This window comes from Alligator mississippiensis, chromosome 1 (genome assembly GCF_030867095.1).
Source record: "Alligator mississippiensis isolate rAllMis1 chromosome 1, rAllMis1, whole genome shotgun sequence".
NCBI classification, from domain to species: Eukaryota; Metazoa; Chordata; order Crocodylia; family Alligatoridae; genus Alligator; species Alligator mississippiensis.
The window spans coordinates 296,000,581-296,028,289 of record NC_081824.1 but is presented as its reverse complement, the minus strand read 5'-3'; the positions used below and the strand labels follow the sequence as shown (position 1 = coordinate 296,028,289).

The following is a 27,709-nucleotide window of genomic DNA, read 5'->3' as shown; positions in this document are numbered from 1 at the left end:
CAAAGATGCTTTTATCTGCATTTTTTGCAAAGTTATCAAGTAGGGTAATGACTTTAATAAGCATAAAGTTTGATGAATGCTTTCCAAGTAGGGATAATGGCTCATAAATATGTATGACTTTGAACATAGTGGTGTATATTGTAACTTCAGCAGCCAAATGTGGGGCCTGGGGAAGTACACTTCCTTAGCATTCTGGCTAGGGCTGCTAAGAAAAAAGCAGTGGGACAATTGCTCTGAGAATGACCTCAAGCAGTTTCTACACTCCATTTACAGGTGCTGTGTATAATTTCCTGCACCTCTGGGTTGGCCAACAGCAATGAGAAGAGGTGAGAGAGAGGAATAAAAGCCTTAGCCCTAGACCCTTACTTTAACACCATCATTTTGAGCCAAGTTTTCACATGATCAGAAAATGGAAGATGCCCACCAGAAATATGGATGGGCCAGATGTAGAGTAGAAAGTTCCTCTTCCTCTTCTCTGTAAACTTCCATTTGATCTGGGGTAAAATTATCAATAGTACCTCAGTGGGGTAAGAGCACAAGCAAAAAGTGACTTTCAAAGAGACAGAGGCTTCTCGGTGCCTGAATCAGTTTGGAAAATTTTACCACAGATCCCATGTGACCATGTAAAATGTGAAAAGTAGTACTCACCACGTTACATCTGCCAGAGTTCAGTTGTCACACCAGTTTAGGCATTTAGGAGCCCAAGGAGCCTCATTGAAAGTCGTTGTGAGTTGGGTTCCTACCTCCTTTAGGTGCTTTGGTTCCTTTTATCCTTGAGTCTTATTTGTCTCTTAATTTTTTAGATTTGTAACATTTTTCTGATTCTTCGTGTGATGATTTGTTTGGCAGAGTAGGTTGTGTATATATATATATATATATGTTTAGCATTGGTTTGACTAAAATATTTTGATGATTTAAATATTTTAATTTTAAAATGTGCCCAGAAGCTAAAAACAAGATCACCTTAAAAATGGAAATATATACAATAAATTTTGTTAAGCTTATTGTGAATACAATATCTGGTCTTGGAGTTACAGTTCAACAGTGAAGAATGTTGTAGATTCCAACTTCTGTGTTGACTGAGGGAGTCTCAGGATATTCTTCTCCTTAGCTAGGTACAGACAGTCAAAAAGCCCAAGGCTGAATCAATTCAGTTTTTGCAAGGTAATCTAAACTGCAGAGATTATACTGAAACAGAAGTGAACAGACATTTACTTTTGATTCAGGTAATGCAGCCACATGCCTACAGTGACTCAGGCCAGATGCTGGGGGGCCGCTAGAGTATAACTCTCTGGCTGTGTGTTTACTTCCTCTTCCTGCTGCCCCCAAGGTCTCTGGGATTTGCAGTGCAGAATTACAGCAGCAGGACTCTGCAAGGTTGCTCATCACTTCTTCCTGGTGCCTCTGGGATTTGTAGTCCACAGTTGCATCCAGCAGTATATTTGAGTTGGGGAAGGGGTGTTTAACCCCGCTCCCTGGCCCCAGACCCCAGCTGCAGTTTGCCAGGGGGGTCACAGACTAGGCCATATCCCCAGCTGGGCTTGCCCCACCACCCTCTCCCCCACCCCCGCTTGTCAGCCATCCCTCAGTGCTCCAGCTAGGGAGCAGAATGCAGGGCCTCTCTGGAGCAGACAGCACAGCCCAGCCCAGGGCTGGAAAGCATGCTGGGGGACTCTGACTGAACTTGAACCAGGAAGGGCTCTGAGATAGAAGTTTCATAAACCAGTTTGACCCAAATCAGTTAAGTCTGATACTACATTCAACCAGGCCTATCTTAAACCAGTTTCAGCCATTTTGAAACTGGTTTATGTGCACTAATATTCTGTTCTGTTACATGTTTAAACCCGTTTCTGATCACTTAAACCAGTTTATGTGTAACTTCTGTCCCTAGCTCTTTAGTCACTTCAATTGGCAGAAAAAATCCATGATTGTTTATGTTGAGATTTTCTGGATAAATCTGCAAAACCAAAACACAAGGACTCAAATTGTGTCCAAGTACAACCTGTAATTCCAGACTAAGATGAATAGCCTCACAAAAATACAGTAATTCTTTTTTAAAAATGTTGGGGCTGCTACCTGTTGTTCCAAAAATGCAAAGTAGAAACCCAGAGAGGATAGGGTTGCAAGACTAGAATGAAATCTGTGTGTTGGGTCATACAGCTATTTTGGCCCTGAGACTAAGTTTCATAATATCATTTTGATCTAATAGCAAGGAAAGTTCTTAGCAAGTGTGGCATGCAGCCTCAGCTCATTTCCTATTGGGCTATGCTCCACTTTACAAACCTGCCACCCATTTTGCCAAATAAATCTTTGCTTGAAAGAAGACTGAGACAAAAACAGATGTTTATATTTTTTAACAAAGTAGAGGGCTGGCTGCTCAATTAGGCGGATGATAAGGTCTGAAGCTGGAATAGCTTGGGAGAGGCTGTGTGCTGGCACTGGTCTGACAGGATTTGAAGGAGCTTTTGATCCAAGTACTCTCAGTTCTTTACCCTTTTTGGAGTCTCAGAAGTTATCAACAAAACTGAGAGAGAAAATAGTTTGAAAGTTTTTAAAGTTGACAATAATATCAAGATGGAAAAGAACAAAAGTCCATTGTAATATCTTCAAGAAGTAGTTATTCAAGCCTCAGTGTTATTTTGCTTATTAGATGGATGGAAGTACTAAAATAAACACACAAAGTTAGGTATTCTTTAAAAATACATATACAATATACAATTGGATAGCTGCAGAATACAATTGCAATCTTTTTGGCATTCATGAATTTATCTTTTCCTAGTTATTTAGGGATAAACATTATAGGCCTGATTTATCATTGTGTTACTCCAAGTTTGCACAAGTGTAACAACACCAGTTTCAGGCCTTCTGTTCTTTAAGAAAGAGATTCTCAACAGTACAAGAACTTTGTATGTACCTAACTCCTAATTTCCATTAATGTATTTGAATATCTCACACTGTTTTTTTTTAATTCAGTTCCTTTAAAAAACCCCTATCATTAAATAAGACCCCATTTTTCTTTGCTCTACTCTTAGATATTGTAACTGAAATATCCTATCATTGGGTAATCAGTCAATTTGTTAATATTGTGATAGTGTTGATTCTTGGTGAGAATAGCCTGAAATTACTCCTGTTTTGGTACAGGAAGCATGTTTGGCTTGCATGTGTCAGTGCACAAAGCCATAAACCTGACTAATTTAGTGATTTTACACAGCAAATACAATGAAGAAAACTCAGCAAGCCTGAGCTAGTCACAAACCATATTGCCACTTGCTTGAATAGTAAACCTGCCAGTTAATAAATGAAGCTTAGTGCTAAATCCGCTATCAAAGACCATCCAGACCTTTGTCTAAAGACTTCTGTAAAATCTTGTGAAAAAGCACTATGCATTATGTTTTGTTAGCTAATGCCTGCAGTTTCTGATGCCCATGACTTCTGCAAAATGTTTTGCAGTTTCTATCCTTTAACTCAAGTTTGGGATTCTATATGTTGCTTTAAATTATTGTGAGGTATCAGATGAAATAGCTCATTGTGATATGGCATGTCTTTAAAGGTAGGTCCCCTTTGCATCCTTAATACATCCTGTGAGAGAAACCCCCAAGCACGGCCCATCCATCTGCTTCTACTTGACCACTTCAGTGCGATGTCCCCAGTAGCCTCTCTTACGGACACTGGAGACTGAGGTCTCAAGAGCAGCCACAAGGAGACCTCTTCAGAGAAGCTTCATGGGTGCATTTCTGGGTTTGCTGCATGCAAGGAAGCAAGTGTGGCATCCCTCCTGGGGCATGCTGGGAATGCAGCATAGATGTATCCTAAGACATTTATAGGGACTTTCCGGTCTTTGGAGATGATTAGTCCACCAACCTTTTGGATGTGCTAATGTTGTCATAATACCCTGCATGCAGCATTGTCCACCAGATGGAGCTGGTCTAGGAACTGTGGAGACCTAGATTCTAATTCTAGCTTCTTAAGTAACTCAATTTCCCAATCTATAATAGGAATTGAAAAGAATTTGTCTTCTCTTGAAAGCATTTTGAGATCTAGGGGTAAATGCCTGATATTCTAAATATTATGTCATGGATAAGATGTGATGACAAAAAGATGAATACCAATGGCTTTGGTAAAAATAAGGTTATGGAAATTATAATCATTAAATTAAAAATTATAATTCACCTTAAAGCTTTGTGTTTTTAGGTTATCTGGGAACTTAATTACATTATAAAATACAAAAAATTCTGTGTCCAGTCCTGCAGCCCCTATTTACATAATAACTGTGGAGCCAAGAAAACGATTTGCATAAATAAATGCTGTAGGTCTGCCTACTTACCAGCAGTTGCTTTCATGGCCCCAAGTTTCATACTGTCATTTTGATTTAGGGTCAGATATTTATTTTTCTGAGTGGGACTATGGCTGCATCTCTCTCTGGCTTTCAAATATCCTTTTAATTTTTTTCCAGCAAGACATGAAGACCCCCAATAAATGGCAGCAGAATGCCTTTATTTGAATTACTACTGACTTCCCAAGTGCCCATTTCAAATAGGTGGAGGATGTTAACTGAATTGGCAATAATATTCTTATGGGTGGAGGTGAGGACAACATCTGTCTTTCCTATCTTGTACTGGCCAAGGCTTTTTGTTGTTTCTGAACTCTCTCATGAATATAATAAGTGGAATTTTGTCTGATTTAATGAATCCAAGTCATACAGATTTAGAGATAGAACACTTTCCAGATGTGTGCTCCAACTCCTGAAGCAGGTGACTGCATTTTAAGTTTTAACCTTTGTCAGTATCTTCCACACACAGTATTGAATATCTTTTGATGAAGCTTCTTTTGAGGATGATCAGAATAGAGTTGTAAGAATGTCATGATCTAATAAACTGTAGCAAAAGCATTAATCATTTGATTCTAGTTCACTTGCTATTACCTAGTGCAATGAATCTGAGGCTCAAAGACTTGGCTGCAAGTTTGGATTATATTCCAACAGCAGTTCGACCACAGTTTGGTTTACTGCGCAGTACTGCCAGTTTTTGACCTGGGTACAGTGGAGGACTCAAGACTAGAAGATTATCCAATGTCCTGTGAGATGTTATTGACCTGCCACTGGTATCATATTAGCTACATTGTAAAAATGGCATTATTTAACCTCTGAGATTAGGTTTTACTGTCCAGCAAACAGCCTCCTAAAGTGTAAAATCAAGGGAAAATATGCCTGACAACACAGTAAAAGTAGCAAACAGCAGCTGTGCATTTCTGTATGTCATTTGATAAAAATCAACGGAAACTGTTCCATGCAACTGTATATTGTGTGCTCTTACTTCCAGTCTGGTTGACCATTATTTGGCTCATTTTTATGGCCACAGTTTTATACAAAGCCTCTTGATTCAGAAAACACAAGTTTTGCCTGTGACTGGCAAGACAGCCAGGCAGTTTTAACTGATGTCTCTCCATTGAAGTCAGTGGAGTTATACTGATTTACACTGAGTCAGGATCTGTCACTTCACGTATTCATTTTCACTATCAGGGGAGGCAATAAGCATGGGGTTAATGAATGATAACTAGAAAGAAACTTGTTGCTATTTGGCTCTTGAACCTGCAGCTTTTTGTTGATGGGTTCTTTTCTTTTTTCACTCTTCATGTATACTCCATCTCTGTATTTGTTTAAATTCATGTCACGCACCTATAATTACCTATAAGAATATCTATATTCAACATATAGTAGCCATCTATACATGCTAATTAATAGATTGAGATATGAATGGAGGTGCATGGAGTCATGGACCGGGGTGGATTCAGAGCGGTGCAGCACTGCAGATTCACCGTGCTTTCACTACTCACTCTGCCTTTTCCCCCATCTCCCCATGGGAGTAGTGGTGTGTTGAACCTCTTTTAGTAAATTCTGGATCCACCCATAGACATGGATAGCGAGGGTGGGAAACAGAAATAACTATGTGGCTTCATAAGGTACAGAACAGGGCAGAGCCTAGTTAACATGTTAATTAGTACTTGAAAAACCCAGGTGTGACAGCTTATACATTTAACAGGAATATGTCATTCTAATAAAATTTTTGATGGGAAAGAATTTATTAATTGTTTCACATTTCTAATTTTATTTTGATAATGGCAAAATGTGCTGTTTTAAAAAGGTAAAGGGTTTTGTCTTGCCTTTATCCTTGTGGTTTTAGGCATTTATATCACTAAAATCTGAAATGTAGTATAATTTACATCTTATTAATACTATTTGCACCATATTTAATAATGTGTATTACAACACTTCTACAGGTCTGAAACAAAATTATAGTTTGATATGTTTATTCTGTGAAAAAAATTGATCTGATTCAAGGTTGATTTTCATTCTGAAATGTCAGAATATCCTGAAATTTTTAATTTTTGCTTTCTGACCAACTCTAATATTTATAAATGTATAGGAGGTAGACTGTGTTGGGAGAACAGTTTCAGCCTTAGGAAACATATGCTTATGTATCTGAAAAATATGTATTCAAGTTGAATGAAAGCTCATGCAGATGGTGAGAAATAACTTGAAAATAGGGCCATAAAAAAGGTTACATAAACAAACTGATATGTTTAAAACAAAGGAAATTAGTTCTGCTGTATATGGGGCAGAAAAGGGCTCCCACTTTGAATATTGTTTGCATTATAAAGCAGCCGAGCTCTAGAAAAACTACAGAGGAATGCAACAAACATTATATAGGCGGTTAGGAAGTCTTTGTTCAGAGAAAAGGCTCAAAAGTTTTAACATTTTAAGTCTGGGGGAAAAGGAGAGTAAGACATCAAACCCTTCCATAGTTCAGGTAGACTAAAGTGAACCAAGAAGATCTCGGATACCTATTCTACCTGTAGGGAAGAAGCAGTAAATCCAGAGGCTATCTGGAAAATTGAAGGAAAGAATTAAGCTAAATGTTAAGTAATGTTCCTATTCTTGGTGCCTGATCCAGCCCTCATCAAAGAGAATGGAAAGACAGCTATTCACTACAGTGAGAGCTGGACTGGCCCCAGAACGTTATTGGGAAGTTGAACAGTCTACCATATGACGATATGGAAGCAGACTACATAAATGCATCTTGGGCAATACAAGAGATACGTTCTGCAGCTGGAATAAACATAAATAATAATGCTATTGATTCATACCTTTGTCCAAACTCTTTTCACATCCTGCTCTAGTATTTTTGTAGTAACTTTCTATATTGGTAGATTCTACTGCTTAGCTGTATGCTGCCTTAAAACATATTTTTTCTTTTTTTTTTTAATTTTACTAAATTTTAAGAAAAATGGTCTTTGCTTTTAATTTATGAGATTGAACAAAAAGGAGGGACTGATTACCCTTCATAATGCAGAATACTTTGGTCATCTGTCCTGAAATTTCTGCTTTCCAGGTCAAGTAATCTTGGTTTGATTAAACAAACACCTTTCCTCTAATGATTTTGTGTCTGTTTTAAAAGTATAATTGTCCCTATTGTTCTGCTAAATCAGTCTTTTATTCTGGGGATGGGGTTGTTTTGTTTTGTTTGGGCTTTTTTGACTGATCAAAAAGGATAAACCAAAACCAAATACAGAAGGACATTTTGTTCTTTCACCCTTGGTACAGAAAGTTCAAATGAGAGCCCTGGTATACAAACTAAAAAACAAACTCTGAATGAAAAAGAATTATATTCTTTTGTGTTGCTGATAGTGGGGTAGCAATTCTGTCAAAAGAATAAAAATAGTTGTCAGATATAATTTTACTTCTCATAATACATCAAAGTATTCCATTTCATGTACATACATGAATAATCTTTCCTGTCTGTCACTATAGCCTATGCTTCATCATGCCATGTCATGCAAACCACTAGTTACTCGGAATGAAAGCTTTAACCTTTGAGGTGTCAGAAGAATATATTATCTCATGAAATCCAGGAAGATGGCCCATCCAATTACTATAACTGTTCCCAGAAAGGTACAAAACTTGGCAGACTAAGAGGAAGCTTTGTATGACTCTATTTTTATAATATGTTAATATTTACTTTGCCTACTTGACGTTGCCAATTTTTTTGGGTAACAGCATTAATATAAATTTTAAAAAGATTAGCATGAAAATAAGTGATGAAAAATGTTTAATAAAAACATAAATGACATCCATATGCAAAAAGCTATTTTGTTATGTAACCACATATATCTATGTCTGCTTGTGTGTGTGGCTAGATCATACAGCTATTTTTCATATTGTTGATCACTGAGAAGTTTTCATATTGTTGATCAGTGAATGTTTCAGAAGACTGCACTTACATTTTTATGAAAAAAATCTATACATTTATACAAATAACATGTTTGTAGAAAATAAGAATCTATAGTGTACCTCATATATTTAATAGCATATGTCTTCCTAGCCTTTGCAGTTGAAAAGAAAGAAGAGCCTTTCAGGCATACCATATGAAAATCATTTTTACTTATTTTGAGTTTAAACATTTCAAGTAAATACATTTCTATTCACAAATAATTTGTTTAACAATGGATGAAACAATTAGCCATTAAAAATGTTAGTCTATGATTTGGTGATTCATAAGAGTTGGATAAAAGTGTGGGAAAACCTGGATAGCTTTTTCTATTATTAACATGAAAAAAATGATGAAATACATTATTTGCAAATGTTTTTTAATGATTGCTTTACTGTAATGATTGCTTTTTTAATGATTCTTTACTGTAGATACATAGATGTATACAGATGTATATGTATAACATATGGCCATTCCCTCTGAGTTCTTGTACAATGAAAATTCCCTTTGAAGTCTAAATGGCTTGGCTAAGAAGGCAGAGTATGTGTGAGTCTGCACCTGACTTCCCCTATGTATGCACATTAACTACTGATGGCATTGGAAAGTACAAGGAAGTAATTAAAAAGAAAATAATTGTGCTTATCTAATTCATACATTAATATAATGGTTAAGTCTTAGGGGCCTTACTAGAGAGTAACTGAGGATAGATTGTACGGGTAGAAATACAGGAGGAACAAACTGGTTTTGGGTACCCTATCATTTCTTGAATCACAAGATTTTATGTAGTCACAACAAATTCCAAATTTCATGGTACTATTTTATACTTTTCTACAATATGAAACTCATATATTTTTCTTCATACCATGAACCATCCTTAGATTATTAGATATTACTTTATCTTTGGGCTAAATTCTGAAGTGTCTTGAGTCACACATTGTTAAGCTTACTTCAGAGTCCACGGAAAAATCAACATTTGTCAACCCTACCATATCCAAACATGTTCCATAGGTATTCCATGCTCTAAAAACAGGTAAAAGATGCGATAATCTAACATATCATGGGGTAGTAACAATTGGGAGGCTGAGAAAAGGAGAGGATGGAAAGTATGATGGCCTGAATCCTGGCAGACAGAAAATACTGTGAAATGGCAGCTAAGCATACTAAGTTCCAAGTTTCCAGCAGTGAAATCCTTGTCCCACTGAAGTCAACAGCCATATTTCCTTTAATTTCTGGGCTGAAATCCCAATCCCACTGATGTGCAGGGGGAGAGGAGAGAATAGAATAATGCAATCCTAGAAGAATACAACTGGAAAGGATCTCAGGAGGTGATCTAGTCCCACCGCCTGCTCAGGGTAATCTATTCCAGTGCTTACCTGCCCTCATAGTTTGAAAGCTATTCCTAGTGTCCAACCTTGGTTCCCCTTGGTGCAATTTAATACCATTAGTTCATGTACTGTCCCTTATGAACGCAAAGAATACTTGATCACCATCCTTTTTATAACAACCCTTTTTGCATTTGAAGATTTGTATCAATACTTATCTCCTGAGATTTCTCCAGACTAAATAATTTAAGTTTTCAACCCTTCTTTGCATGTCATGTTTTCTATACCTCTGATCATTTTTGTTGTTATCCTCTGGACTCCTTCCTATTTGTCTATGTTATTCTTGAAAAGCAGTGCCCAAAACTAGACACAATACTTCAGGCAGGTCCTCGTCTTCTGAATAGAGTGGAAGAATGACTTCCCATGCCTTAAATGTGACACTTACTTTTTTTAATAGTTTGCCTTTTTTTCTCTTTTTTTGCAACAACACTACACTTTTGACTCATATTCAGTTTGTGGTCCACTATAGTTGCTGGGAAGTAAGATTATCCCATTCTAGGTCACGTTCCTAAGGTATGCTGACTCCACAGGTAATGCTCTGTCAACTGTTCAAACTTGTTCAAACTGAGAGTTGGACAGGCTGTTTTCCCCAAATATCTTGTCTTCCCCAGATATCTACATCTTCCAACAGCAAGGGAAAGAAGGTACATGTGGTGTCACCCAGGACTTATAGGTGCAGACAGAAATGCAGCTCCCTGCTGTAACTGATAAAGTTTTGCAGGAATTGTTCTGAGTAACAATGTTCCTTGGGCAGCAGTAGAGTAAAGGCAGACAGTACATGTAGTCTGGTTATTATGGAAGCTTTACCCTGCCACTAATTCCTCCACATGAAATAACCCATGAGTACAAAGATATGACAGAAAGTACAGATATTCCCACACTGCCTCCATAGCCCTTTACAGGGAAACTGATAACTGATAAATCACAAGGCAACACGCTAGTGGAATCTGAACTCAACTGCCAAATCATATGAGGAATTCCTGTGGTAGACTTGATATTTTTAGCTCAGAAATCATTTAGAATGAGACATGTTACTGATAAATGTAGCTAGACACAATCTTTTATGTTAATTTATGGGCTTTATTTTTCTGTTTTGATCTGTTCTGTTTTGATCGTAGTCTTTACACTATCTCCATAATTGTTACTAACTGCCATAGTTTTTTGGGGAATTTAATATAATCTGCTCAGATACATTGAATCCACTGAAATACGTTTAATTTTCCCCCTTTATATACTATAACATGTCAGGTTGTACATTCATAGGATGTTGAAAAATAACATGGAGATGTTGTAAAATAAACTAAGGGGGAGGCAATATTTTATGATAGTGATTCATGCCAATAGATACAGATTTAGTAAATCCTCCTGTCTCTTAAAATCCTGGTTTGTGGTGTATAAATACCCCCAAACAGTCTTCAGTCATGCTGTTCAGAGCCATGCTTAGTGTGATCTTGGAATAAAAGGTGTTTTATTTGGGAGGAGGGTGTGGGGTGCCTGTGTGCTTGTACATGTGTGTAAATAAAACCAATCAGCTGCATTTTTATGCAACTTTCAGAAATGTCACATATTGATTACAGATTGAAGTAACATTCTACCTGCTTTTTTTGCAGCCTTCGTTTTGCTTTCTCATGTATAATTCATACTTTCTTATACACATATACGGTAAGCAGTATTGCCAAAGTTAACATTACATAATATGTTATTCAGTCCATGTACTGACTCCACAGCGGAGCAGAGGAGAAGGAAGTGGGCAGAAAACTGTCTCGGACACTGAATAGCAGTCCATCTAGTGTTGCGAGTACATGCTCAAGGGAGAGTATATTTTCATGGAGAATTACAGAATACAGTAAAAGAAAATATTTTTCCCCCTGAGAAACTTAATTCTTTGAACCTCTGGATATGAAAATAAGGAAGTTGGATGTAAAGATCCCTTACTAAATGATGCAGCATCAAAGGGTTTTGACACCTCTTTCCCCTGACCTCTCTCCAGTGCATCCTCCTATTTGGAGCCAGGATGGTGGGGATAAAAATCCCCAGCAGTCACCCCACCTTTCTAGTAGAGCAGTTCTCACTTCTTCCCACTAGCATCTGGGATGATGTTTGCACACTGTCAGGATCCCTAAGAATATCAGGAGTTCTGAGCTACTAGGAGCACAGTGAAGAGGTGGCAAAGGGATGGGGATAGAAAATAGGCTGGTAATTTAACTATGCAATGGTTCATGTAATGCCCAGATTCTTGTGGCAGCTTTTGTGCAGCCTTTGTGTAATGTGAATAATGATAATGATACTTTGTAAAACATTTTTTCAATATTTGATGTGTACTCCCTGATACAAAGTTATAGCCTTGTTACCAGCTCTTGTGATTTTATTGTAAATCTCATGATATTTAGTGCTTTGCTTAAAGATTCAGTTCCTAAAGTCAAGAGATTAATTGATAATCTCATTTTTCATTTTTTAAATGTCAGCATCTAGCATTCCAGGTTGTGGAAGAAAGCATGAATGTTACTGAAATATACCCTGAGGGCTCAGAAACCAGGAGAAGAGGAACACTAAATGCATTGCCTTTTTTAAAAAGTCAAATATTTTAAGACAATGTCTTGACTTTAAAGTCTGATTAATGTTTTTGAACAGCTGGGATTAGTATTACTGTGGTTTATTCTTTTCTCTAAACATAGTGACTCCTATAGCTCTAGCTCTTGTCTCCGTTTCATTCTCTGTTGACAGGACCATCATCAAGGATGTTGGCTGTTACAGCACACTGGCCATCCCACACAAAATGTCCCCAGTGGGGTGTGGTCTGTGATCTACCACTTACTCTTCCCAAGCCTGTCTAGGAGACCTAGCTCATGAAGTCTGTTAGTATGTCTAACTTTTGGCAGATGTTCATATGCTGCTCTCGGCTGGGACTGTGCACTCGCAGGCAAGCAGGTCTCTTGTTTGGTGACTTGGTTTTGCCCTGGAATTCTCCAACCCACAACTGATTCTCAGGGCACCAATATGCTCTGGGCTGTCTCTCTGCTCCTCAGTTATATATTGGTCAGAGCAGAGCTTGACATAAAGGGTTCAAACCTTCTTTGTGCTATACTGGGGCAACAAGCAGATGTTACGTCTACCCAAACTGTGCCATCTAAAAGAGCTACGATGACTTTAACTGATTAAAAATAGCAACAAGAAGAAATAAAGTCATTACAAGATTAACTGCAATGGTGCAGTAAGGGAGATGGTCTTTTTTGTAGGCTACATCATTCTTGGGTTCAGTCCCCAACTATATGCAGCTGCAGCTGCCTTCCAACTGTCAGTCTTTGGTACTCAGCCACCCAGACTGTTCCAGGCTGTAAAGGTGCCATAACCACACTGTCAACACAGCGAGGAAGAGGAGGCAGGGAACCTCTTCCCACACATGCAGCAAATTAGGATCTCCATGCAGTTCCCAAGGAAGTGCTCTGAGAGAGAGATGGCTTATGGGTTGGTCAACATGCCACATTCTCAAGGAAGTTTGGTTTGTGGTTTAAGGGTGGTGTCCAGCCAACCAGTCAGCACCTCTTTTGCAGCCAGCAGCAAGCACTAGCCTTGTTTGCATTTTCATTTGCTCACAGACCAAAATCCCTGCAACAGAGGTTACACCCAGCTATATCTCTTCTCTGCATCATTCTGCTCTCCAGAAAAGGATTTGGCACTAATCCTACAGGAAGGAAGAGAAACTCCCTGTGAGTTAGCACAGTTGATTCCTCAATCATTTTGCAGGGCATTTAATGCCTAATACTCATGGATCCTTCTGCCAGATATGGCTTTTTAATTTCTTTATTTTGAATTTGCATTATTTACTGCAGTATTGGTACAGGGTTTTGTTTCATCAGTCCCAGAAAGTGAACTCTTTTATGTGTCTATAGCAAAGGTGCTCAAAGTTTTTATACAAATTAAAATTAGAAATGGGCTGAGAGCTGTACAGAAAAGCATTATAAACACACATTATTAGTTATTTTAGGCTTAGCAATACAAAGTAAAAAAGTTCAGTATCCTGTTAAATTATTATAAATTTAATAAACATAATTAAACTTTAAAATGAAATAGTGCCCTGTGCAGTAAGTAGAGGTGGATGGGCCACTGGCTTTCGTTAGCCTACAAGGATCTGGCTGGTTTCCAGGTTCTTAGTGTTGGTGTGGGAGAGACCAGATGGAGACTGCCCAGCTGGCAACACTGTACCTTACCTCAGCTCCCTGGGCTTCCCAGTGCCCTCCCTGGGCTTCCCAGTGCCTCCTGAAGGGAAAGCTGGGAACATGGTGGTTTCTTTGAAATTACTTTCTGCTGTTTTCAGGTGCTGTTGCCAGCTCTGTGCAGCACCCTGTACATGCATTGGGTGGGTCTTCATTGCCTTTTCCCTTCCAGTTGCCAAAGTTTTCATGGAGATCCAGAGCCCAGGAGCTGAGCATCCCTACTGTTCACCTCTCCTTTTCCCTTCCTCTCCAATGAATTCAATGGTAAGGGAAAATAGGATCCAAAAAGCAGAGGCTGTGCTCATCTCCCATGCTCTAGAGCTGTGTGAAAGCTCTGAACCTACCAGCAGGCTCTGGCTGGAGTCACAGCTTTTGAGCAGCTGTGGAGCTCAGGAGCTGAACACTACCACCAGCCAGAGGCCAAGCTGACATGCTAGTAAACTCAGAGCTTCCCTGCAGCTCCACAGCTCAGGAGCTGAGTGCTGCCACTACTACTGCTGCTCATCCTCTCTTTTTTCCCTGCTGCTGAATTTGGTGGTGGGCTATGGGAGGGGAAGGTGAATGGCAATTGCGCTCAGTTCATGGGCTTCAGAGCTGCAGGAAAGCTCTGAGTTTACTGGCATATATTTCAATGCAAACGAACGCTGTTGCTGCTGCTGCTCATACCCTCCTTTTCTCTGTCACTGAATTCAGTGGCAGAGGAAAGAAGGGGAGGAGCAGCAGTAGCATTCATTTGCACTGACATGCTAGTGATCGGCTGTTCACACCAGCTTCATGGGCTGCACCTGAGGATGAGCACCACTGATCTGCAGAATAACAATAGGACAGACTATGGCAGTGCTTGTGTTCCCATCCTACTCCTTCTCATGTTCATGGCTGAATAATAACTTGGAAAGATCACTCTGAGGGCAAATATGTAAGGTGTTCTGCAGGCCTATACAGTTTTTGTCCATTCTGCTAAGACCAAAAAAACACTAATTCTGGTGACAGCTTTTCTAATGTTGAGATTTTTCAGCATAGTAACAGGGTAGAGACCACTCATATATTTCACAACTGAGAAAACATCAGCTCTTATGATGTAGCTCTCGTGAAGCTAAAAGGATCAGTATTCCACTATGCTTCCTGTAAGCCATTCATTCAGCTTAGGTCATACGGAAATTCCAGGTTAGGAAAAGATCAGGATTTCAATACTAGAAGGCTCAAGAGCCAGATCATCACTTTGGGATGTTCTTTGGGACAAAGACTCTCTTTCTGTTACTGTGTACTGTGCTTCCAGGTTATTATTTTACTGTGATGCTTGTAATTATATTACAACAAATGATCCTTAGTATGCAAATAAATGGTCCATACATACCTTTCATATGATGCCTGAAACCTAACTTATTCTCATAAATGTTTTGATAATATCTGTACTACCTCTCTGATACAGTGTCATGCTTATTTCTGCTGTTTGGTTTTTAGGAAGCATTATCAGTAGTGAGTGAAGATCAGTCCTTGTTTGAGTGTGCCTACGGAACGCCACACCTTACTAAAACAGAGATGACTGCCTCCTCTTCCAGTGAATATGGGCAGACGTCAAAGATGAGTCCGCGTGTCCCCCAGCAAGACTGGTTATCACAACCCCCCACCAGAGTCACCATCAAGATGGAATGTAACCCAAACCAAGTAAATGGGTCAAGGTAATGAAGCCAGAATTTAAAATTATTACTAATAAAGCTTTATGCCATCTGTGTCCACCTGTGGTCCTCGCTACCATAGCATTTGAATAGCTGTATAGAACAGCAAAATTGGTCCATGTCAAAATGGAATGTAAGGGAAAAGATAGTGAGACATTTTAATTCTTGGCTGGTTTCTTTCTGTTTTGTATTGGCTTATTTTTTCCATAGTATTGTGCAGGCAGATTTACCAGACCCATGTATTACAGTATATTTGTTAACTCCTTTTATCAGAAGTCAGCAGGCTGTATTGTGAAAATAGTGTATTTATTCACTCATTGTATGTACCTTCCTCCCCCCTCCAAATGAGTTATGAGTTTTGAACAAGGAAGCTGATGTCCACACTAGAATGGAGGCATAATGTTGCCATAATGGCTTCCAAGACCTTGCTGCTTTTCCTTTCTTTCCCAGGGGCAGGCAGGAGAAGCAGTCACTATTCAGGTCACTCACTGTATCCTTGCAAAGCAAAAGCTATAACAGGGTTAAAACCTGAGTGTCAGAGCTAGTAGGAGGGAGAATGGTACAGGTGGCTGGGAGCATTCAGCCATGTTGAATCCATGTTATGGAAAGGATGACACTGGAAATACCATTTTTTCTTCATTCTGTCCTACCAAAACAGGGTACATATCTTATCCTGGGGGAAGGTATGTGGTATGTGAGAAGATAGGTATACTTTCAAGACCTTTTTTGTCTGATAAAAGGCTAAATTGGAGAAACTAAATTGGGTCATGTACTTCTCTAAGTTTCTCATCATGAGGTTTGGGTTTTTGAGAATGAAAAATATGTACAAAACAGTTTTTATGAAAAAATTTGCTTTTGGGAACTTTAAAAATAAAGTTGCATATTCTTGTTATCCTTATCTAATCAAAGTCATGGTAGTTATATTAAAGGTTTTAATTAGGTGATTGGATTTTGGAAGGCTTCTTAATTTCCTTTCTTTTTATTGTCAGCTGCATTAGAAAACAGGTTCATTTTGTTGCTAACTTTTTCTAGTGAATAGGTTGCCTGAGCTGCACTAATATTTAACCTGTCCATTTTACCTTTGTGAATAAATGCTTGCTGCTACCAGAGAGAGAGAAAAGTATATATTCTTTATCAAGAATCTATACTTTCCTTCTACTTCCTTAGTAGTAATGTGGTGTCATTAAGGTGAGTGTGATCAGATGAGTGTGAAGCAGATACTCTGAAAATGTTCATGGATATGTATAACATTATTTGTTTCCTTACTAGTTACTAGATTCAGAATATGGTTATCTTAACAGAAATACTGTACCACTCATAAATGTTACTGTCTATAAATGTTACTGTTACTATAAATGGGGTACTGTATGTTTCTTTCTCTAATCAAGTTCAGCAGGTTTGTAATTTATCCACATGCCACTATATAGCAATTGTTTGTTCACAAGCTATGTCGATTTTTATGGTTAAAATACAATCTCCAATTGACATGCGCAAGACATTTGTTTTTCATGTAATTGTGACTAGTTTAGGAGGCAAGTTTCCTACGTAGCCAAGGTGAAAGTGCACTCAGACAGTAATACAGAACAATGTGGACTCTCTCTTCCTTTCAGAAGCTTAGTTGACTTTGTCTGTTTTAAAGTGTTGGATGGGGCCCCAAAGAGCCTGGAAAATGGTGTCCAAGTTTGTTAACTAGACTTTATTGGAGTTGTGAGAGAGTGGTAATTACAAATGGCTGGGATTTGGGGCTGCTGTCTTTGTCATGAATGTAACCAAACAGTACAATGCAGAAACCAAGTCCTACTAGCCTACACTTATTGTGCGATACACATGCAGAAAGCACTCTACAGCCATAACAGAACAGACATTCATGACACATAAAGAACTTTAAAAATGGCAGATCCCATTCTAAGTTAACCCTGGATGGATGTGATATCAGACTAAATGATTTTAGGTTAGAGCACTTTATCAAACATTTGTACCAGATCCCATTGTGAGTCAAGGTAGGTCTCATTCTACCAGCCTCCCAGGGGCCCCTAACAGCACACTAGCCTTGGCCAGTGCCCATCTGTTTTGGGTGAGCACTGGACCAGCCCTGACCCCAGGTTATCAGAGAGGAGACAGAAAAGGCTCTGTCTCCTTCCTGTGTGGCCAGGCAGGGGAGGGAGAACAGAGCCCCTGCTGTGACCTGCCCCCAACTTTCTGGCTTGGGTCTTGGGGCTGGGCTGGGTCCACATGGCAGGGTGGCTCTGTTCCCCACCACCACCCCAGCCTTCTGACAGATTCAGCTCAGAGCTGCACACAGCTTTTAACAGCACCAGGTACTGGAGGCGGGAAGGAGGGGATTGGAGCCCCTCGATTTCACCTCCCTCCCCCTCAGCCTGCTGGCTCAAGTCTTGTGGGGGGTGGGGGAAGCTGGGTCCACATGGCAGGGGGCTCTGGTTTCCCCACCCCAGCCTCCTGATGCAATGAAAAGCCATACACAGTTGTGAGCTGCTGCTGTCAGGAGGCTGGGGTGGGGGAGGAACAAAACCCTCTCCTTCCATGTGCCCCCCAGCTTGCTAGCTTGGGCCAGGCCAGGCCCGTGCAGTAGGGAGGCTCCTTTTCTCTTGCCCCTGCTGCCCAGCCTCTTGATGGCTGCAGCTTGGAGCTGTGCACGGCTTTTTGTTGTGCTGGGAAGTAGGGGCAGGCGGGCAGTGGAACAGAACACATCCCCACCCAGGACCCAGCAAGCAGGGGGGCGGGGAGAGGGGCACATGGCAGGGGGGCTCTGTTTTCCCACCTGTGCACCCCGGTGCAGCTGTTCCTGGTGCAGTTAAAAGCCACATGCACCTCCAAGCTTCAGCTGTCAAGAGGCTGGAGCTGGTAGGGGGTGGAAATGGAGACCCCCTGCCATGTGGGGCCAGCCCAGGCCCTCCAAGACCTGACCCAGCAAGCTGGGGGAAACCCAGATGGCAGGGGGGCTCCATTCCCCCTCCTCACCCACCAGCTGCTGGCACTGACAGCAGCCAACTTGTTTGAGGGGCAGGGCTGGGGCAAGGGGCTGTACTAGTTAATCAGGCATGGCTGGCTGCTTGGCTGGCCTCAGCATTCTCCAGCAGCCTTCTGGGAGGCGTGTTGGAGCACCCCTAGCCTGCTTGCCTCAGCCAATGCAAGCAGGCTCTGAGCCCCTCCCCACCAAACAGTGAACATCTGTTCTGCTCACTCCTAACCTAATCTAAAGCACTTTGCGTAAAGTTGGATACTTAAGTGCTTTCACCTCAGGCTTTTTGAACATCTGTACTTAGCCATAATGAAAAGGGGAGTGCTGTTTATCTTTCCTGTCATTCCCCTGAATTATTTGGAGTAGCCTAGCACTGAGGAACATAGTCACAGGCCAGGACTCCATTGTGCTTTGTGCTGTACGAAACCAGAACAAAAAAATAGTCCATGCCTCAAAAAAGATTTCAATCTTAATATAAGACAATAGAGAACAATTGGGTAAGGACAGACAAGGAGCACCAGCAAATGATCACAATGGCAGAGGGAAATTTTAATGGGGGATTTGAAGGAGTATGATGAGATAGTTTTGCAGATGTCTATTGGGAGTTCTTCACAATGTGAGGATCAGCCTGAAAGCAAACACATTGGTGCTTGCTTGAAAAACCACACATGAGTGACCTGAGGCTTCATATTTAACATTTCTCATCCTTGAACAGTTCACTTTTAAAGTTGCTACATGGAAGCAACCCTAAATATCTCTGAGAAAATGGTCAATTATTTTAAATGGTGAGGGATGCATCTACAGAAGTTGCATTTCATCACTCTGTAATAAAAGCACCTGCACTTATTCACATAGTAATCTGATCTCTCAGACAGATTCGTTTAAAAAAAAAACAACCCAAACCAGCCACATGCAGTGGTTACTGTTCACATTTGCTGTACTCCCATGCCCCATGCGTGGTAAAACAGCCTGACAGTGGGTCACATCTATACAATTGTGGGATACATTTCAAAACTGGAGATGGAAACTGTACTGAACTCAAATGTGATATTTCACCAAAGGATTAGGACATACTGAAATTAACCCATAGTTAACTGAAATATAAACGATACCTCAGTAACCAGTGTTACATGAAGTCTTCTTATAATTCAGATGGTTAGGACTAAATATTTATTTTTGCATGAATACAGAAGATGAATTATAATTTATTAATTAAAAAGCAATATTTCATGTGTTTTCTCCAATGCTTCTGGGCTGTGCTGGTTGCAACATGGGGCCAAGAAAGAATTATTTCCCCTCCCACTTTTCTCTTCCTTCCTCAGAAGCCATGGGTGTTGGCTGCAGCCAAGGTTGGGCATTGTGATGGGGGTGAGCTGACGTATTTGCTGGAACTAAAACCTAGAGGTTCCTAATTTGAGGTCTTGCCCTGCTTCTTAGGGTCGGACTGATCAACCACATTTGGGATCAGCCACATTTCTCCATGGTCAGATCAGCATGGACTGTAGAATGTTTTGCTGTTGTGTAACAGGAATTTTTGACGAGAACTTGTATAGGATCGTTTGGGTAGTGATGATCTTGCGTTGAGCATGGGGTTGTACTAGATGACCTCCTGGAGTCCTTTCCAGGACTTTTTTATGATTCTATGATTCTTCCTAATATTACATTTAAGTATTTCCACTAGTTTAAGTGAGTTATGTATGAGAATTGATGGTGAGAATTCTCCAGCCAAGATCAGTGAAATACCCAAGAATATACAAATAGCATTCATAGTTGATTAGGCTCATTGTAATAATTAGTGATGTTATACATAACTAAAGATGAGCCCAAGGCAAACTCTAGGTTTCAAATACTCTGAAACTGTAGGGGAAATCTAGATAATACAGACATATGAATGTTGCAGTTGATCCTTTTTCTAAAATAGACCAAATCAGAATCTTGGATTAAAATTCTCCCAAATTTTGGGATGTTGGAAATCTAGAACCAGTCTGTGTCTTAGAGCCGGAAACAATTTCTATTGGGAATATTATGGCTCCCAAAAGTTGCCAGAATACCTGGAATGCCCAGCCACACAGCTTTTCCCCATTTTCACCCCATTTGCTAGCCATAGGGTGTAGAAGCCTTTACAGACCTTTGCACCAATGGTGAACCCCCTTATATTAGACAAATGCCCACAGAACTACTTACTTCAGCTTTAGGGCTTGGCTAAACCAGCTGAACAGCAGACTAGGATCTGACCCATGATTTTTATCTTGCTGGTATTTAAAGATAACAAGTAGTCACCATTCTTTGTCAACTGTGAGTGCATGTGAGCTAGCTCACAGAATGGTACTCCAGGTCACACTGCTTTGGAAGATAAAGCCAGTCACTGTTCTAGTTTTTAAAAAGCATTTGATAAGAACAATGATCATCTAAAGTGGTTACCATGGTAAATTCTGATTGTATATCTAAGTGGAAAAAACATCTTTAATCCTGAATACACTGAATTTAAAATAAATACTGAAGCTTTTCTGTTTGAAATAAGGTTCAATTTACTAATTTTGTATGCACCAACCTGCCACATTTAAAGAGCAAAGTACAACCAATGAATGATGCTATATCTTCTATAGTGAGCCATGAGAATTTATGAATCTCTACAGTTCCTTAGGCAAGATTTTATGCTAAAAATAGAGGGTTAAAAACTTTTTTTTTCCATGAATATGCAGCTATATATGTACTTACCAAAAATTTTAAATGTAACAATGTAATTTTAAAAAAAACCCAAACTTTTATGAAAAAAAACTATTACCCATTTGTGTCTAACAAATCCATGAAAAAAACCAGATTTGTACTTAACTCTTATATACACGCATACACATACATACAGCACAAGCTTTTGTGAGCTGTAGCTCACTTCATCAGATGCTGTGACAGATACTGTGACAGCACCTGATTAAGTGAGCTAGTGCTCATCAAAACTTATGCTATATATCTCATATCTTAAAAGTGTATCTTTATATCTATATATACAATATCTTTAAACATATATACTATAATTACATCATATTGTATAACTGTAACATTTTATGGTATGTAAAAGCCATCCCCATTCTAAGAGCCTGCAGAAAAGTCCATACACAGCTTAAGCTTTTATTAAAAGAGATTAGTTATCAGTAGTATAAGTATATTAGTAATATATTAATATTGTAATACAGTAAAAGCCACATTATCCAGCACTTTACAAGCTGGCATGCTCTATTAACCAGCATGCTGGCTAGTAAGGTAAAAGCAAAACTGGAAGTGCCCACCGTGGCACTTCCAGTTTTGCCGAGCCCCAACAACCCGGGGCAAAGCAGCCTGTGCTGCTGAGCCCCAACAATAATAGTTCTTTTACCCTTTCTCTTCTGCCCGCCTCCCTGTCCCTTGCAGTGGGAGGGGCGGCAGCATGGCAGAAGGGGCGGCGGCATACCGGACATGGCAGGAGAAGCAGTCTCTCAGGTAACTGGCATATTTTGTTATCTGGCACCCCCGATTCCCCATGGGTGCCGGATAACAAAGCTTTTGCTGTATATATGAAAAATTAATGTGCACACACATGCATGCGTGCATATGTGTGTGTGTGGTCTCATATGTCTGAAAATAATTTTCTCCATACATAGCAGGACTCCTGACTACTAGGGGTGTGCTAAACAGGCCCTATTTGATTAGGATTTGGCCCAAATTACGGACAGTGATTTGATTAGTTGATTCGGATCACTGTCCCGATTCAATTAGGCTGAATCTGAAGATTCGCCACAGCTTCAAATGTTTTTTCTACATACCTTGAGGTACCAGGCACAGCTTGTGAATGCTGCGATGGTGGGGTAGATGGAGCATCCCACAGGAGTGCGGGGGGGGGGGGGGGGCCCTGCATGCATGGCGGCAAACCCGGAAGTGGACCAGACGTACTTCCGGTCCACTTACAGTCTGCCAGGGAGTGTACCAGGGGCCAACCAGGCCACCTGGCTCAACAATTGGCCATGGGGGACCCCGGGTGCCCCCCAGATCAGGAGGCACCAGTCGCTGCGCCAGGGAGTGGGGGGGGGGGCCCTGTGCACTCTCCAGCAGACACAGAAGTGGACCAGAAGTGCTTCTGGTCCACTTCTGGGTCTGTTGCTGAACACACTGGGGAACCCCCCACGCTCCTGTGGGACACTCCATGTACCCCAGCATCACAGCATTCACGAGCCACCTGATACCTTGAGGTGCGTAGAAAAACATTTAAAGCTGTGTCTATCTCCAAATCACCGAATCTTTCCAGATTTATCGGAGGGTTCCAATTCGATTCAGAGAGATTAAAGGGTCCTCTGATTTATTTCAGATTCAGAGATTCGGCCACTGAATCAGGCTGAATCTCCACCGAATCGAATCAGGAACTGAAGCTTCGCACAGTCCTGCTGCCTACTTCCAGCAGATTCATGTGTTAGGGCAAAGGCAGAAGGTTCCACAGTTTTCCTGCCAGACTTTCTGCTGTTTGCCATGTATTTAATTCAAGGGGCAGTACTGGCTACATCTCTGTGGTGTGTGCATTGCACAGTGCTGACAGGACATGCTGCTTTGCAGCCCTGTACACTTTTTCTGCTGAACTTTTTCTGCTTTTCACTAAAGCCATTTAGGCTGCTCTAGTTATATTTATACCTATATTACTGCCAAATTATTGTAAAGGAGCCCTCATGGAAATGAGAATCAACTCTTATATTATAGTAGCTGTTTATTTGCATTATTTTTCTTAAATGGTACATTTCCTTAATGTTCACTAATAATTATATTTAAAAAATGGGAGAATGCATCTACATAACATGAGAGAGGCCAGGGCACTATGGTCTGAGGCACACTAAAGATACACACCCACCCACACAGACCCACCCACGCACACACTCACCCACATACACATGTGAGCAGCCCATGCTCACAGCAGCACTCTTCCCTCTCTCCATGTTGCTCAGGCCAGTTCCTGCCCCAGGCAAGAGAAGCAGTGCCTAGCCCAACCTGCCCCTTGCCTCCAGCTGCTGCTCAGGAGAAGCTGGGCCAAGCATGCATGGGCAGGGTGGTGCCTGCTCCTGTCTGCCCACCTTGCTCCCACACAGCATCCGTAATGCCTGCTTGTCTACCCGCCTATCTGGCACACCGTGCCACTCCGCCTCCTCTCTGGACTGCACCCCACACCCCTGCCTGTCTGCCTCTGCCTATAGCAATGCCACTGACTTGGGGGTGGGTGGAGGTAGGGCACCATAATGCAAATTTACCCAGGATGCCATTATATGAGAGGTGAAGCATGCAAAACTGAGCACAAGATACCACAAAGGAGTACATGCAGCACAGTCAGTTACTTGCTGTTTTGCATCTAGAAGGAATGTTACTATAAGTTTCCTTCTTATTATATTATACTGCTTCCTGACTACATATATATTGTACTCGGGAAGAGGATATAAAATTTTAAGATTGTACTGAGCCTTCAACAAATTAAGAACAAAGTACCTTTTCCAACCAGAAATAGACTGTTCTCTCAGTCCACTGTAATTCTTTCCCCAACAGTACTTCAGCACTTTGGCTTTAGCTACACTACATTAAATCTCAAAATATAATAGCTTCTGCTATTAGCTCACCTGTGGATTATATCCAATATTTTGACTTCCAAAACTATTATTACTTTTAAATACAAAAAAAAGAAGCTACATTAAAAGAAAATTAAAGGGTTATTTTCAGTGTATTGCACAGGGGCTTAGACATTCAGTTTCCTTTAACAATAGTAGGATTTTTAAAACTAACCCATTGTGCACAGCACTAGAAATTACCACCTTAAGGGCATAACCTAAAATACATAAAACAAGAAAATTTTAAATTAATGTTGTCATTCTCTTTGATTCTTCTGCATATATACTATAGATAATAATATACAGTATTAAATTAGGTTCTTTCATGTCCATTATGTGAGAACAGCTATTATATAACTCCAAGACATCAACATTATGGTAATTTTAATACAATCCAGCATTTTGATCATCAAAATCAAGGAATTTTGCCTGAATTTTCCTTGTGCATTAGCATTTTACTTCCATCATCATTTGCCTCAGATCCAGAAGATTTGCTATGTTAACAAGGCAGGCATTACAGTGTAAATGAAGAAACTGTATTGCTCATATAATTCTTTTTGCATGTTCATTGTAATTATTTATACATTTAGTAACATTAAGTGTGCAAAAACCCATTAACATTTATGTATGAAATCTATTTTATATACATAGGATCCAATTCACTGCAGTGCAAATACTTACATAAAAGCTTTTGTCCCATATCTCTCAGTTCATTAATGGCCTCTGGATACTTTCATTAATAGGACTTAACACACCTATACCACGAAGTCCATTAATGAAAGATATACAAAGACATGCTTGAAAGAATTACAATTAATGATAAGGACTCTCTTTTTGGCATGTAAAACTTAAGTGTTGCATAGGCACTTCTGCAGAATTGTAAGGCTGGAATGAATTCCACATATTTTGAAGCATTAGCGTATGAATAAAAGCACTTGGAAAATTAACTGTAGTATAATCATAGCAGAAGTTATTAAATATTAGATTGGTAGATGTAGGTATCTTTATCAAATTAAAAAAAACCTAGCTATCATTAAGACCTAACATCTTAGAAAATGCTATTTAAAACACACACCAATTGTGCTTCAGTGTTGCTTGAAAACCATTTGAAATATGAAATAGTATGTTATATATCCTTTTGGTTGACTTATTTGGGAAACACCATGTTTTTCCTTTTACTGCCTCCACATGCAGACTGTAGTGTCTCATAGAGATAGATGAGTTAGCTCTACATGAAACAGTCTAGCAGTGGTAGCCTGGAGTCCATGGAGGCTAATTTACCCTGCCAAAAAGTAGGATTATTAGCCCGTGCAGATAGTCTGTGTCCTGTCTGCATCTCAGATAATTTAAAATTAGATAAGTATCTCTATACAACACTGCAGTCTATAGTATAGACATATCCCTATAGGAGGTGGATTTGCTTATAATATTTAGAACCATATAATACTTCCTTAATATTAACAAAAAGAAATCCAATTGATAAAAATCCTTGTGACACCATTCCTTTTTCAATGGCATTTATTTTTTTCCATAAGTGAAGTACAGTCCTCCAGCTCATGTTTGACACCATCCTTTCCATCATTTGGTGGTATACCACTATACTCACTAATCATATACTGGGTAAACCTCAGCACAGACTAAATGATGAGTCTGATCTGAAGCCCATTTATGTTCATAGGAATCTTTCCACTCACTTCAGCAGACTTTGGGTCAGGCCATATTTCAGCCATAGTAAAACTGAAAACTAAGAGGTTGGCTTATTTAATTTACTTATTTGAGCCATTTCCATAAACCAGTATTAACTCTGGTGAAAGGGTTGGGCTTTCCATGCTCAGACAGAGTAGTCAGGTGGTGGTGGTGGCCGTGGCCTAGACAGGGAAAACTGAAACTTTAGTATCTTCTTTACATTGTGTTGTGTTTGCTGCTCTGTGAAGCTGGTCATTGCTCTAAAAAGCCAACAAATTCACATTTTCTTTTGGCTTAGCTCTATTCTTGGCACAAACTTACTGCCAAGAGGATAAAAAAATAAGGCGCATGTATCCAACTCATCTTTTGAAATATTTTAATAAGGTTTAGGCTACTTCAAGGAGTGGAGATGTTAATTATGTCACCACAATGTCTTTCCAGAAGATTTTATTTGGTGCTGTTCTGGCAGGTGCTAACTAGAAAGAAGGCAGTTGACTTGCCAATCCAGTATAGAATCATAGAAAACAAGGGTTGGAAGGGACCTCAGGAGGTCATCTAGTCCAACCCCCTGCTCAAAGCAGGATCATCCCCAGCTAGATTATCCCAGCCAAGGCTTTGTATAAAACCTCCAAGGATGGAGATTCCACAACCTCTCTGGGTGCCTGTTCCAGTGCTTTACTACCCTCCTAGTGAGAGAGTTTTTCTTAATATCTAACTTAAACTTCACTTGCTGCAACTTGAGACCATTGCTCCTTGTTCTGTCATCTGCTACCACTGAGAACAGTCTAGTTCCATCCTCTCTGGAACCCCCTTCAGGTAGCTGAAGGCTGCTATTATTAAATCCTTCCCCCCCACCTCTTCTTTTCTCCAGACTAAATAAGCCGAGGTCCCTCAGGCTCTCCTCCTAAATTATGTGCCCCAACCCCCTAACCTTTTTCACTGCCCTCCACTGAACTCTCTTCAATTTGTCTACATCCTTTCTGTAGTGGGGGGCCCAAAACTGGACACAGTACTCCAAATATAGCCTCACCAGTGCCAAAGAGGTGAAGAATCATTTTGCTTAATCTGTTGATAACACTCCTACCAGTGCAGCCCAGTATGCTGTTAGCCTTCTTGTCAACAAGGACACACTGTTGGCTCATATTCCACTTACTGTCCACTGTAACCCCCAGGTCCTTTTTTGCAGAGCTGCTGCTTAGCCAGTCAGTCCCCAGCCTGTACCAGTGCATAGGATTGTTCCATCCTAAGTGCAGGACTTTGCACTTGTCCTTGTTTAGCCTCATGAGATTTATTTTGTTCCAGTTCTCCAATTTGTCAAGGTCTCTCTGAATCCTACCTCTACCCTTCAGTGTATCTGCTACTTCCCACAGCTTGGTGTCATCTATAAACTTGCTAAGGGTGCACTCAATCCCATCTTCCAGGTTGTTGGTGAAGATATTGAACAAAGCCAGCCCCAGGACTGACCCCTGGGCCACTTCACTTCATACGGGCTGCCAACTAGACATTGAGCCATTGATTACTGCCCTCTGAGCCCAACAATCCAGCTAGTTTTTTTATCCGTCTTACAGTCCATTCTTCCTTAGCTTGCTTGCAAGAAGGTTGTGGGAGACCATATCAAAAGCCAGCTGAAGTCAAGGTGTATCCCATCCACTGTTCTTCCTGCATCCACAGGACCAGTCATCTCACAGAAGGCAATCAGGTTAGTCAGACATGACCTGCCCTTGGCGAATCCATGCTGACTGTTCCTAATAACTTCTTCTCCTCCAAGTGTTTAGAAATGGATTTCTTGAGGGCCTGCTCCATGATTTTCCAACTGAAGGGACTAAGGTGAGGCTGACCAGTCTGTAGTTCCCTTTCTTAAACATGGGCACTATATTTGCCCATTTTCAGTCATCCAG

At 40.3% G+C, this 27,709-nt stretch overlaps 1 protein-coding gene across 4 annotated transcripts in view; it reads left to right on the top strand.

The window, feature by feature from the left end:
* Positions 1-27,709, top strand: part of ERG (ETS transcription factor ERG) — a 239,783-nt gene that overhangs the window by 171,013 nt on the left and 41,061 nt on the right. For all 4 annotated transcript variants that reach the window (XM_006269410.4, XM_059720744.1, XM_059720743.1 and 1 more), the window contains one exon: positions 15,322-15,539. In XM_006269410.4, coding sequence (XP_006269472.1) covers positions 15,322-15,539 — 218 coding nt within the window. The remainder of the gene's footprint in view (positions 1-15,321; positions 15,540-27,709) is intronic.